We start from the raw sequence: 15,192 nt of genomic DNA on the forward strand, positions 1-15,192 counted from the left end.
TAATAGTACTTCATTGGGTGTCAATGTTGCAATGAATTTATAAACACCTGTATGACAGAATGGTGGAAAGGTCGACCTTTTCACATGTTTTACACCTGTCTGACGGAATGGTGGAAAGGTCAACCTGTAATTGGTCTTCCTACCTGTTTGGTCAAATGGTGAAAAGGTCGACCTGTAGGTCGACCTATCAAGGCAAATTCCCATATGTTTGTACATATGCTATAAAGGTCAACTTGCAGGTCGACCTATTACGGCAAATTCACACCTGATTGCAAAGAACGTAAAAAGGTCGACCTTTAGGTGTGACCCGTACAATACTATTTGCATTGTATTTCATTAGATCACCCTGTGGAAATGATTTTTTAGGCACAACCTATTTGCATTGTGGCTCATCTAATAGATGGTTTGGATCATCCTATGGTGTGACCTGTACGATACTTTTTTTGAAAAATGCTGGAGTATATGGGTTTACACCATATAAAAAACTCTTTCTCATGAAGAAACAATATAGTTCTTCCCTACCACTAAGTCAAAAGACAAAAGTATTTATGTAATTGAACACAATTTGTAGAAGGGCAGAGAAAAATTCACCTCATATTTTTCAAAATGGACTATACAGCCCACACCATAGGATGATCCAAACCGCCCAATTGATGGCCACAACATAAATAGGTTCTGCCCCAAAAATTATTTCCATAGATGATCCCAACCGTCCAATCTATAGAAGTTTCCATAATCTAAGTCCCTCTTTAGATCGGATGGTTAGAATCATCATATGGAAATGATTTTTGGGGCAAAACCTATTTACGTTGTGGCCCATCAATTGGGCGGTTTGGATCATCCTGTGGTATGGGCTGTATAGTCTATTTTGAAAAATATGGGCTAAATTCATCCTAAATGGGGGCTGTACAATGGAGTTTTAGAAAAGGCAAGACTTTCAACACTTGGCATGGAGAAGAAGAATCTGAAAATGGTGAATAGGGTTTGTGAAATGCATTGGGATCAGTTTCTCAAAAAGGTGGAGGGAAAAGCAACTCAAGAGCATTCTTGTCTTTAAACATGCCTTGGGATGCATTTCACCCCTTTTTGAGAATCTAGCCAACTCAACCCTTTTTCGAGATTTTCAGTTAAAAATCACATTTTTTTGAGAATTTTCCCTTGAATTTATTGTTGCTTGTGTTTTCTATGCATATAAGTTGAACTTTGATGGACATATTATCACAAAGCAAGGTGCTTTTGCTGGCCAACCTGGCTGAAGTTCAACTGCCAATCTCCTTGAGCTGTTTTCATTTCTTCTAATACACAATTGAAACTATGTGAAAAGGCATGTTTCAGATCGCTACTTGATCTTCCAATAATTTACATGTACTGCCGACCCCAACTAGTCTGGGACAAAGGCTTAGTTGAGTTGAGTTGAGTTGAGTTGAATTGCAGTACTTATTTATTTATTTGCACATATTGATTGTGTTGCATTTATTCTCTTCTCACATCGAATTGGTTCCTGTGGAGGAGGGAGAGTTATATGATCTATGAGGGAGGGAGAGTTATATGATCTGTGTGCATCTTATCTTGGAAAAATACATGTGGGACTGTTCAATAAGCACCGCGTCAGTGTTATATGACCTGATATGGCTACCATGTTAAGGATATTACTTGCTTGCGCGTTCTCTACTGCAAAGCGACATGGGAAAGAGATTCATGGCTGCATTCTCCAATGTAGGTTGTAAAGCAGTGTTCTAATCAAGAATGAAGTTGTTAATATGTATTCGAAATTTCTGTTGAACTCAGTCCATTCTTTTGGAGCAAATGAATGAACTCAGTCCATTCGAAATTTCTCTGGACGGCTTTGATATGGTCATGGGAAGAAAGCTTTTTGAGCTTTTAGGGAGATCGAGGAAAAAGGAATCAAACCACATCATATCACTTCATTGCTGTTATTTTGTCAAGTTGCCATGAGGGTGAGGCAGAAGAAGTCTAGCTAGTGCTTGCCAGCAAGAGGCCGATGAGATGGACTCAGTGGGATCACCACTCCCTATATTCCATCCATGTGAGCTTAGCTAGACCGTGCAGACTTTCTAGTCCACATGTAGGGAGTGGTAGCTCTGTGTTCTCGAGTCATTTTCCACTCTTTCTGTACAAGTACAAAGTGTTGGCCTCGTATTATGGAATTGTCACACCCGAATCATTTACCCATACCTCATGTTACAGTCCAAAATTTATCGAGTGCCCTGGTAGATCTTTTGAGACGCCTCGAGGTTCAAAAGTGCTGCAAGGACCTGCGTGGACCAACAAAGGGCTAAGGCCACTAAGAGTTTGGGAACTCCTAGGGACCCTTCGACACTCAAGTCAGCTCTAGACGTCATAGATGGAACTAAGCTTCAAATTAGAGCTCAGGCATACTTTGCCTCGGTTTACCTTGGCTCTTTTAGCTCTTCCCCCCTCCTCTGACTGCTATGTGCGGATCCTCTTTTATAGATGATATTCCCTTGGGTGGTGTGTTTACTGTGTGCCAGGCAAAGAATCACATTGGTGCTTTAGGGCGGTGCCGAGTCTCCTCAACCTTTTTCAGAGTGGCTCTGACCATGGATGTGACCTTTCAAGTGACGGCCATGATTGGCATTGTTGTGCCTATTTCCGAGATTGGCTGGTGTCCTTTGATTGGCTTGTTGGGAGGTGCGTGGCCGATTGAAAGTGGCGTGTTGGAGAAGATTGTTGTGCCTGCTTGGGGATCGTCATGGCTAGCGGTGACATGTCTCCCCATGTGACCTCAGGGCCTCTGTGGGCTTAAGGACCAGGTAGGAGGACACGTATCGCCTTCGTGGCCTCAAGGCATCTGTGGGCTCAGTGAGCAGCTAGGATGACGTGTCTCACCTACGCGGCTTCAACGCCTCGGTGAGCTCAAGGGCTAGGTGGGATGACGTGTCACGCCGTGCGACCTCAAGACCCTTGTGGGCTCAGGAGCCAGATGGTGGTCTATTGTTGGTGATCTGTTTTTGTCCCCAGCACTTCAACCTCAGCATATCCCGCATAAAATGTTTGAACCCGAGTAGAACTCACCCTTAAAAGCTCACCGTTAAGGGGAGGGTACCCAAGTCCTTGTAAGACCTACCACATCACTCTACTTTCCTGGATTGTTGCTTTCACATGGAACCCACTAGGCTTTGTTTGGATGCTTAAGCATTTTTTGGGCAAGTAAAGTCCATGGAGGGGGCAGGATTTTAAAACCTTGGTAAAACCGAGTAAAGTCCAAGTAAAGTTCCTGTTTGGATGAAAAGCTAGCCGGGAGAGGGAGAGATGGAGAGAGATAGGAGGGGAGTATTACCGATGAAATTTTTTCCTTTTTGGGGATATTTAATATGTAAAGATATGTGATATCATGTCACTAGACGTGCAATTTGTCACGCGCCGATCCTGATGTGTAAATATTGTCCAGTTCTTTATCACATGGTAAATATTGATACCATGTGAACAAACCAACTTCTCCAAAAGCCTAAGCTGTTGGAGAAAGGCGTTTTTTTATCTTTTATACTTTAACATGATGGTAAGTTATCTGATTTTTTCCAATTTAGTGTTTTGTTGCCCAAATGCAAAAGAAAATATTTTTTAATTAATTTTTGTGTAAAAAAAAATGCACGATGCGGCGAAAAAAAGTATATGATACCCAATTTTTCTAATGAATTTTTGTTTAAAAAAATAAAAAAAATGCACGACACGGCAAAAAAAAAGTATATGAAATAAAAAAAAAACGTTATTTTAAAAAAATGTAGAAAAAAATAAGGGAAGGGTAGGATTGAAAATAAGTGGGTTGAATGGGTGCCTTTGTTAAAAAGCATAAAGGAGGGGGTAGGATTGAAAATATATGAGTTGAATAGGTGTCTTTGTTAGAAAAAGTCAAAAAAAGTGAGATATAAATCCCACCGAATTTTAAAAAAATTCAAAAAAGCCTGGGCTTTTCCTCCCAGCTTATTATATATATCAAGTGGTATTTTATACAATTATTACACCCGTCTTGTCTACTAGATTTTAGGGATTTACACAATTATTACATCCAAGCAGCATAAAGTGGAAAATGGAATCTTTCCGGATATTATTGCAACCCATGAATACTACAACAGTTGCCTCCACTATCAACACTAGGGCTGCAACAGGGTCAGGTTGGGTCGGGTTTTTCAAAACCCTGGCCCAACCCTGGATCCCATTATCTTGGCCCTGACCCACCCTGACCCTGAGTCAGGGCCGAAAAGCCTCAACCCATTGCCCGGCCTACAGGGCTCAGTGCTGGCCCTGGCCCACCCTGATTGGCCCTGATTGGGCAGGGCCGGGCCGGCCCATAATTGACTCTAGTGCAAATACCTGTTAAGAGTGCCAAAAATAAAGCAACCACTTATCATATAGAACAAAATGATCAATAAACAGAGAAAGGGAACAAAATAAGACAATATGAATTCAACAACATGACGGGCAACAGAGACAATTAATAATAATAATCTAAAGAAATATCAATCGAAGATAATAGAAAACTTTAGCAAAAGAAACACGCACAGATGGTTCAATTCTATAATAGAAATCTTAGGGTCGGGCCGGGTCAGGGTACCCGAGGCATTAACCTAGAACCCGACCCGACCAGAGTCGGGGTCTAAAAAAAATGAACCCTGACCCTGTTCGGACTCAGGGCGGGTCAGAGCTGACAAGGGTGGGTCAGGGCTGACAGGGCCAAACTTGCACCCCTAGTCAACACCATATGTATAAGCAGCAACCCCCACTATCCTCACTCCCAACAAAATTTCAAAACCAGTAGAACTCTCAAACCCCAGAAATGGAAAACCCAGATAAAGAAAAAAGAACCTCAGATCAATTCATCCTCCACTTACCCAAAACCCCTGAGAATCCCCCCGATCACATCGACAAAGTAAAACCCTTCAACTTACCAAGACACCGCCCCCTCCGTCAATCCACCTTCAAACCCAAATCTCGATTCCTCGAACTCAATTTTCCCCTCGCCCTAAAACCCACTTTAGACCACCCCTCAGATTGCCCAAAAGACAACAAAACCCAATTCTCCGACGAAGAAGCCGAAGAAGAGCTCTTCAAAGAAGGAAAAGAAAAAGAAGAAGAAGAAGAAGAAGCTAAGCAATTCGAAAACCAGAGGAATAAAAAGAAAATTGGATGGAGAGGCATTTTTGAATGGATAGCATTTTTATCTATCATGGCCTGCTTAGTCTCGAGCCTAGCCGTGGCCTCTGTAAAGGAAAGAATGTTATGGGGGCTGGAACTTTGGAAATGGTGTCTAATGATTCTAGTAATTTTTTGTGGGCGACTCGTATCGGGGTCGGCCGTCTGGTTTTTGGTTTTTCTAATCGAACGGAATTTTACACTCCGTGAGAAGGTCGTTTATTTCGTGTACGGTCTCCGTCGGAGCGTACAAAAATGCGTGTGGTTAGGATTGGTTTTAATGGTTTGGACCCTAATGTTCAAATCTGATATCGAACGGTCGACTTTAAAGCACAAACGGCTACTTTCTATGTTCTCGCGCGCGCTCCTCGCGATCTTGATCGGGGCCATTATTTGGCTCGTTAAGATTTTAATGGTCAAGATTCTCGCATCGTCCTTCCATGTGGCAACCTTCTTTGATCGGATGAAGGAGAGTGTTTTTCATCATTACATTCTCGAGGCGCTGTCGGGTCCAGCTCTGGGCGAGTTGACCCGGTCTCCGAGTGAGTGGAAGCAGTCCGCGTCGATGGCTGCGAGGCCACCGTTGGATTGGAGGCTATCGATGAAGGAAGGGAGTACTAGTGGGGCCGGGTCGAGGCGGATTGACGTGGCAAGGTTGAAGAGACTGAGTCAGGCTAGCGCGTCGGCCTTGGGTGTGAAGAAGCTGGTGAGTCATGTTATGAAATCAGGGCTTTCCACAATTACGCACACGGTGGACAATACCATGGAGCGATTCAAGGAGACTGAGTCGGAGATCACGAACGAGTTCGAAGCTAGGCTTGCGGCTCAGCGCATCTTCAAGAACGTTGCCAAACCCGGTGTGAAGTGAGTTTTCTTGGTTTTCTCAATTTGGTTTATTACGTTTCGGTAAAAAGTAAGGCCCGTGATCCAAACCGTCCATTTGTTCGGCCAAATTGTAAATAGGTTGTGCCTAAAAATCACTTCCATAGGATGATTGTAACCCTCCAATCGATATATAGAATTTTTCATAATGTGCAGTCCTTCTATAGATCGGAGGGGAAGGATCGTTCTATGAAAATGATTTTCAGGGCTATTTACGTTGTGGCCCCACAAATGAACAAGCTTGATCATCTTATGATGGGGGCCGTACCGTACTTTTTTTTAAAATACGGGGTTATATGGCCACACATCATATAAACTCTCAATTCTTTGGATGGCACCAAAACTGGTCTTTATTTGCAAGTAAGATTATTTTAATTTAATCCTTTTTGAAAATTAAACATTAAAGGTTTAAGGCCTTTTGATAGTCACTAATTATATAATTTACAAGGCTATTATAACCATTATATATTTACAAGTAATTATACTTAACTTCAAAACCAGTTTCTAATTTGGCTGTTCACCACTGGGATAAAATATTCTTGGATAAGCTGTTCCTGGGATTATTTATTCTTGTAGAATAAGTTTCTCTAGAAATTATCTTTCCCGTCATCTTTTTTATTTTCTCACCACCTATTTAGTGGCGAGGGTTAGAATCGTCTAATATATTTTGCTCCAAGTCCCATCCATAGTTGGAAATAGTTGGAATCATTGAACAAGTGGCCCGACAAATACTTTTGCGCTGGGCCTCCAATTTGGTGTTTAGGGGTGTAACTTGGGTCGGGCTCAACCGAAACCCGACGGGTTCAACCTGATTTTGGCTCAAGTTGGCTTGGCATTTTCTTGGATTGGGTTGGGAAAAGCCAACCCGATTTAAATTCGGGTTGGGATAGGGTTGAGACCTTGGCAACCCGACCCGACCCGAACCCGACCTCGGTCTTCTAATTTTATCATGATTTTCTCAGGATTATGATTTTCTTTCTTGTGTTTTTCTGTTTGGTCGTAGATGACCCGATCCCAACCTGAACGCAACCCGACCCGATTTGGAGGCGGGTTGGTTAGGGTTGACCATCCTCAACCCGAGGCTCGGGTTAGGGTTGAGGGAATGCTATCTTGGGTTGGGTTAGGGTTGGCCTCAACCCAACCCAACCATCAACCCTAACCCAACCCGGGTTGCACCCCTACTAGTGGTGTTGCCGACAGTATTTTTAAGGGTTTTTTTGCAAAAGAAGTCTTCTACTTCCTTTTATTGCAAGAAGAGTCTTTCTAGACAATTTGCAAATAGGGTCATCACATTTGAGTGAATTTCGCAAATAAGGTAATGCCATAAATTTCTGACCCAATTACTCATGCTAGATTTTCTGACTAGTTAAAATATCCGCAGAATTGTCTGTTTTTTATTGCCGTGTGCGTCAACCTAAGCATTCTGTTTCTGGTATTAAAAATCTAAATCTAGAAAAGCTATTGATATTGGCACTTGTCATGCTAATGGGCAGAACTCGCTTTGTCTTTTATGAGATCTAATATGCTGTGTGCGTGAGAAGTCCAGTATTTTCAAAAAGTATAGTGGGGCCCACTATATATAATTGTTGATTTTCTAGTTTTGAAGTAGTTATAATTAGGGCTGCAACTCGAGCCGGGTTTTACCCGACCCGCATCGACCCGACCCGAAAATAGCCTGGGTTGGGTTCAGGTTTCATGGGATTCGGGTCGAGCCGGGTTGAGCATTCAAAAGCCCGCATGAATCTCGGGTCGAGCCGGGTTTGAAGGGGCCCGACCCGACCTGACCCGAGTTACATAAGTTATAGTATATACATTTTTTTCTATTGTTAGTTAAAAGTTAAAAGTGAAAACCCACGCACCCCCTGTTATTGTATGTGAGTGTAATTTCTGCTTCTATGAGTTGAGCTGATTCAAGTGTTTGATTCAGGATTGTCTGATTGTAATTACAACATTGTTTGATTACAACATTGTTTGATTCAAGTGTAATGTGAGTGTAATTACATCATTGTTTGATTCAAGTGTAATGTGAGTGTAATTTCTGCTGAGTTGAGTTGAGTTGCCTTGCCAAACAAGAATTTTCCTTAAAAAATTGCGTCAACGTGAAAAAACCCGACCCGACCCGAGATTTATCATGGGTAGGGCCGGGTTTAGGAATCGTGGGTTTTCCAAAAAAAAAAAAACCCGACCCGACCCGACCCGAGATATTTCTCGGGTAGGGTTGGGTTCTCCAAAACCCGACCCGCCCGACCCGAGTTGCAGCCACTTATAATGTGTGATATTTATCATGTAGGTACATTGAAGATGACGACCTGTTGAGGTTCTTAAATAAGGACGAGGTTAACACAATATTCCCTCTCTTTGAAGGAGCTGTTGAGACTGCCAAAATCAGAAAGTCCTCTTTGAGGAACTGGGTGGTAAGCTATTACATAAAACTCTTATATATACTTCAAGGAACAAGGGCAGTAACAGAGTGCCGGCCATAATAACTAAATGAGTCAACTCAGAACTCAAGGCCATTTGGTTGTAGGGGGGTATTATCGCATTCAAAATCCTATGCAAGCTGTAGTCGCTAGCTAGTTTGGTTCCGGACGAAGGATAGGTTCTTAATCCTAATACCATGAAGCAACTTCGGAGTGAAACTCTCCGAAAGCCGTGACGAATGTACTGGTATAAGGGTTCCATATCTCGGCCGGAGTCTGATTCAAAACCCGGCTGTGATAGATCACGTTGAACTGAAGCACTTTAGAAAGAAGCTGAAAACTGCAGGGGATTGCCAGTTGAGTCAATCACCTCTTTTTGAAGTTAACTGGACAAATATTTGAGTCCCTTGGGTTGATGTCTTGTATTCTGGCAGTGATCTATCACCTGGTCGGATTAATGTGTGAGGCACAAACACTGATAGAGATAATAAAACACTCTTATTCCACGGGCATAAGCACACTACTGAACCATGTTTTTTTGCTATGTGTTTGTGTTTCTTGCATCTCATCTTGTCAGTGGTTTGGATAGACATCGGCTTTGATTCTATTTTTGAGACTAGATAGGTAATTAATTTTCTAAAAAATATATAGAAAATATACAAATTAAGAAATCTCCCTTACAAAGAGAGGCACCCTCATCAATTATTGACTTGCTTATGTCGGCTTTATTTTTGTTGAACGAGTTCTCATCCGAGTCCGAGTTTTTTAACACTAGTAGCATCCTAGTACTTTGAAAAAAATAATGAAAATACTTATCGTGGGGCTTTACTTCTTGCAGGTGAGAGCTTATATTGAGCGAAAAGCTCTTGCTCATGCCTTGAATGACACAAAGACGGCAGTGCAACAGCTTCATAAACTGGTGGGCACAATCGTATTTGTCATTATAATATTTGTATCACTTATGGTAATGGGATTAGCCACAAGCAAAGTCCTAGTTGTTATCACTTCCCAATCACTGCTCCTTGGATTCATGTTCCAAAACACTTGCAAGACCGTCTTCGAATCCGTCATCTTTGTCTTTGTCATGCACCCTTTCGATGTTGGTGATCGTTGCGTCATTGATGGTGTCCATGTAAGTTTTCCTATGAGTCAAGCTTCTCTATTATCTCATTGGAATGAAAAAAGAAAATGTTTTCCATTTTGTTTCCTACTCCTTTGATTTGAATTGAGATTGCTGATTTTGTGTAGATGATTGTGGAGGAGTTGAATATTTTGACAACGGTATTTCTTAGATATGACAATGAGAAGATTTACTACCCCAACTCGAATCTGATCACAAAGCCCATCAGTAATTTCTATAGAAGTCCAGAAATGGGAGACAGTATTGACTTCTCGATAGACGTTTGGACTTCAGTCGAGACTATCACTGACCTAAAGAAATCTATACAATCGTAAGCAATGCTCTCACACATCCTTTCCTTACAAGTTTCCAAGATTAATTGACTTGAGAGAAAATGGGGTTGATATTGACACAATGACACCCATAAATTTGTACACTTCCACCTATGTCTATTTGTCCTATTTGATATGCTTTTACTGTCTACAAGTAGGACAAACAAAGTGACATTGATTGAAGTGTCTAAATTTATAAATTTATCAGTGATAATGCCAGCCCCTTATTGGTTGGATGGGGTTGTTCAAAAGTAGAGGTTTTGGGGAGATGATCCATCCATTGTGGGTCCCATCAGATGAATAATTTGGATCATCAAACGATGTTCCCAATCTTTCGTGAGCCCAAAACTTTTTTGCTTGGGTTGAGCAAAGTTTAATCCACTATATCATTTGATTCAACTGGGATATTAAATGAGGCATGTGTGTGATGGAGGGAAAAAGAACAAGAGGTAAAAAAATCAAAGAACTTGAGGAAGAATGACCAAATAGGAGCAATGCTCCGCCACAAAAGAATTTCTTTTTTTCATCCCAATATTTTCTTCAACTGTTCCAACATACATTCATCACCTCTTTTTAACAAATTTTTGCACTACATAAACCGTTTACACCCTTACAACTTCCAACCACACATTGTTAACCTAAGAATTTGACCCAGCTTGGAAACTACAACAATAACAACTTTCAAAACATCTTGTAACTCTAAAATCTTATATTCCAAGATAATAACTTTCAAAAATGCCATAACTACATGCAAAACTTAAGTTCCAAAGCTTCCTAATACTTTTACCACCATTATAACACCAAAATCGAGGCCGCCCATCAAGCTAGGCACATATGTATGCCACCACCTGTGCTCCATCAATGCGGCTTTTATTTCTTTACTTATTTCTTTTTCTGATTTTATTTTTCGGGTGGAACAAGATTAAATTTTTCCTCACAAGATTAGTAGTCAATTTTAAATAATATCCATTTACATAGTGTTTTCTAAGTGTAAATAGTGGTTAAAACTATGTACATAGTGGTTCAGAGGGTATAAATAGTGGTTCCAACTATACCATCCGTGGTTCATGGGTGTATGTAGTGGTTAAAATAACATAAATAGTAGTTTAGGGTTGTAAAAAGTGATTCATTAGATCCGATTCCATCTAGTTTAAATTGGTTCATTGGATTAGATTCCATTTACTTGAACAGTGGTTCAGGAGTGTTGAAATAGTGGTTCATAGTGTTCGAATGGTGATTCATGTGTTTATATAATGTTTCCTAAGTGTAAATAGTGGTTCAGAGGGTATAAATAGTGGTACAAACTCTACTATCAGTGGTTTATGGGTGTACGCAGTGGTTAAAACAATATAAATAGTAGTTCAGGGTTGTAAAAAGTGATTCATTGGATTTGATTCCATCTAGTTTAAATTGGTTCATTGGATTGAATATCACCTACTTGAATAGTGGTTCAGGAGTGTTAGAATAGTGGTTCATAGTGTTGGAATAGTGGTTCATGTGTTTACATAGTGTTTCCTAAGTGTAAATAGTAGTTTAGAGGGTATAAATAGTGGTTCCAACTCTAGCAATAATAGTTTATGGGTGTAAGTAGTTGTTAAAAAAACAACAACCGAGAGTTGACTCAAGCTTTGACTTTAAAACTTCTGTTTTCTTTAAAAATTGAACAGAAACGTTGCAAGGCGCCTCAAGAGTCAACTTCAAAAGAAAATGAACCTAAGTCGACTCTGCAACTATTGTTTTGCTTAAAATCGACTCTAAAGTTGACTCCAAACCTTATGTTGCATATCATAATAAGCAGAAGCCTTTTGAGCCGCCCAAATCATGCAAAGATATATATTGACACACCCAAATCTTGAACATGTAAGAAAACAATGAACTTTTACTTCTACGTATATTCAATTACATAAAACAATTAAAGACATTAAAGTGGTCATTCATCTGTTCCTTCCATGTATATTCAATTACAGAGAACAATTACAGAAATTAAAGTGGTCATTCATCTGTTCCTTCCGTGTGCATTCAATTACAGAAAAAATCAACGACATTCAAAATTTCCTTCCATGTACAATGTTGGCAAAATCGTATATATTGACTCCCATACACACCCTCTAAGAATTTATCGAGTAGAGTTCTTCTCATAGCAGTAATATCAGCGTGCACGAAGTCAAAACTTTCATATCTGCTCAGGCATTCCATTTCCTTAATAACAAATAACCTACAATCAAAACTACAAGAAATGAAGACTAAATAAAGTTAGAACTGAAGATATTTCAAAGTTGTAGGGACCAATTGAAATCAGTTTACATCTCCAGTTTTTTTTTAAATGAGCCGTTGAGCAGGTCCATCCACTTAAAATGCACTTATATTTACATCTTTCACCTACCATACTTTACGCTAAAATTTGTGCTACATCCCTAACTTCGAACCACTAGTATCACACTACCTATTCTAAACATCCTAAGTTGTTTTTGCCAACACAGCACTAAGACAGTCATAAGTTTTTTGTGTAGTTCAACTCCTTATAGTTTGACCAAATGTCCAAATGGGCTACTTCTTATTAAATCTTCATGCTCTTCCCAAAGTTTTAAGGACTGTATGCAGTTGTGAAAACAGGAAGGACAACATCTAGATGAAAGATAAATAGCCTGCACAGAAATGCATTATCGTAAAAGCGTAAACACTTACAAAAAATCGCTAATGAATGAATAAATGTACTGGCCGATGTCATAGTTACTCACCATAGTGTCAGCATAGCCTTACTTACTCTGCCCTTCTCTGCAGAAACAAAACCATTATAGTATGTGAACAGATGTTATACCGGCATAGATGCATACTAAAGACAATAAAATATAGACACTTGCAACCACTAATTACATATTTCAACTAATAAACCACTACTACACCACTTTCAACTACTAATTACAGATTCCAACCACTAATTTCTCATTATATACAGTTTGCACAAGTATTTTGACTTCAGACCACTACATTGACACTTTCAACCACTAATTACATATTTCAACTACTAATTTATCTCTATAAACCACTATTACACCTATTTGAACTACTATAGTAATTCTTAACCAATAACAAACAATAATTACAGAGTTCAACCACTAGTTGGACACTTTCAGCCACTAAATAGAAGATTTCAACCACTATTACACTTGGTTGTGAATTATCATCCACTATTTACACACTGTAGAAGCACTAAAACGACACTTTTAACAAGTAATTATAGATTTCAACCACATTTCAAACAATAATTACAGAGTTCAACCACTATTTGGACACTTTGAAGGACTAAAACATATTTCAACCACTTGATTTCACATTTTTGACCACTATTTTACACACTATAGACAATTTGAATAACTAAAAAGACACTTTCAACCACTAGAATTCAACCAAATTCCAAACAATAATTACAGAGTTCAGAAACTATCTGAAAACTTTCAACCACTAATCATACACTTTCAACCACTAAATACAAAGTTTCAACCACTAAATAGACACTTGTAACCACTAACTTGTAACTGTTAACCACAATATTACACCTGCTTTCTCATTTTCAACCACTACTTGGACACTATAGATCTTTGAACCACTAATTACATTTTTCAACCAGTAATTTATCACTATTACACCTATTCCGACCACTATGGACACACACTTTGAAGCAATTTTAACCAATAATTCAAGATTTCAACCGCTAACTCCTCACTGGAAACCACTATTTCAACACTATAAACTACTATTTAGGAACTTTCAACCTCTATTTGAACACTCTAAACCACTAGGGTTCTCAAACACAGAAAAACCCTAACAGAACCCTAAATAGTGGTTGAAATTGGTTTTGCAAAACCCTAACAAAATCCTAAATAGTGGTTCATATTTGCAAAACCGTAACAAAACCCCTACATAATGGTTGAAATTGGTTTTGCAAAACCCAAAAAAAACCCTTAGTAGCGGTTGAAATTTGTTTTGCAAAAAGTAATAATAAAATAATGAATGTAATTTGTAGATGTGATTGAAAAGGAAGAGAAAGGTAAAGGAAGAAAGTGGTAAGTTTCAAAAAGTAATAATAAAATAATAGATATGATTGAAAAAAGGTGAAGAGCATTTTTGTCCTCCAAAATTCATGAACAGTGAAAAACACTCTTCTTTGGTCCTTTTCAAATCACCACTGCTTTCTTAATATTCGTGCAAAAGAGGGATTTTTTTGGTCATTTTCAGAAGAAAAAAATTGACCATTTATTCCATATTCAAATTATTATTTTTAACGCGGAATTTATCTAGGAACCCGGGGTCCCTATTCAAGTTATTTAATTTTCAGTACTGTATCCTTAAAACCGAAATGTTTGTTGTGAATGCAGATACATAGAGAGCAAGCCTAAGCACTGGCAATCAAAGCACTCTGTGGTGGTGAAAGAGATCGAGAACGTGAACAATATGAAAATGTCTCTCACCGTACTACACACCATCAACTATCAAAACTTCCCGGAGAGGAACAACCGTAGATCGGATCTTGTCTTTGAGTTGAAGAAGATATTTGAAAATCTTAGCATAAGCTACCACCTTCTCCCTCAAGAGGCCATGTTAGCAGGATCAATTAATACCAGCGTCCCGATGCCTTGATGACATGGATGTTGTGTTGGATCACAAGAGTAATCCATGCATGCCGTGCAAATGCCATTGGAGGGGGTTATCGACTCTAATCCCGTTGTTGTAATGCTGAGTTGGGTTAAATCATCACCTGTTGTAATTAACATTTTATTTTTTGAATTGGACGAAGGGCTTGTAATTTCATGATGTTGGTGCTCTCAAGTTCAGAGAGGGAGAGAGGGAGAGAGAGTTGGTATTTTACATAGTTAAAAGGTAGTTTTATCATTTTAAATAATATTTGAAAGGGATATCATTTTAGCACTCCGCTCTATTGATCTGTGGCGAAAGCTTCTTGTCTTTAGTGTTAAAAGGGCTGTCAAAAGGTTATTTGCAGTTCCCCAAAATCTCTGACAATACCAATTAAAAAATTAAAAATAAAACGACGAGAAGCTTTCGAGACATATCAAACAGTGGGTGGAAACAAACATTAATTTTTAGACGTGGATCTATTCAAGGACCCTTCTTTAGCCCTTGCGTAAAGAGGGCCCTTGCATCTATCATTCTTCTTATAATTTTATAAAGCATTAATTTTTAGAGCCCCAACCGTTTTCCTAATGGTTGTGAAACAAACAGGCACCACTCGCATATCATATCGATCTAT

The 15,192-nt window shown here is 39.3% G+C and overlaps 1 protein-coding gene across 1 annotated transcript; it reads left to right on the forward strand.

Annotated features, from left to right (window-relative positions):
* The first annotated feature begins 4,749 nt into the window (after positions 1-4,749).
* On the forward strand, positions 4,750-14,852 carry LOC143879560 (mechanosensitive ion channel protein 10-like). Its single transcript, XM_077382007.1, has 5 exons — positions 4,750-6,036; positions 8,345-8,468; positions 9,313-9,606; positions 9,723-9,925; positions 14,303-14,852. Exons 1-5 carry the CDS (start codon positions 4,817-4,819, stop codon positions 14,562-14,564), a joined length of 2,103 nt encoding a protein of 700 aa, XP_077238122.1. The 5' UTR covers positions 4,750-4,816; the 3' UTR covers positions 14,565-14,852.
* The last annotated feature ends 340 nt before the right edge of the window (positions 14,853-15,192 follow it).

This window comes from Tasmannia lanceolata, unplaced genomic scaffold (genome assembly GCF_043159265.1).
Source record: "Tasmannia lanceolata isolate RefF3 unplaced genomic scaffold, GAP_Taslan_0.1 ptg000002l, whole genome shotgun sequence".
Lineage (NCBI taxonomy): Eukaryota > Viridiplantae > Streptophyta > Magnoliopsida > Canellales > Winteraceae > Tasmannia > Tasmannia lanceolata.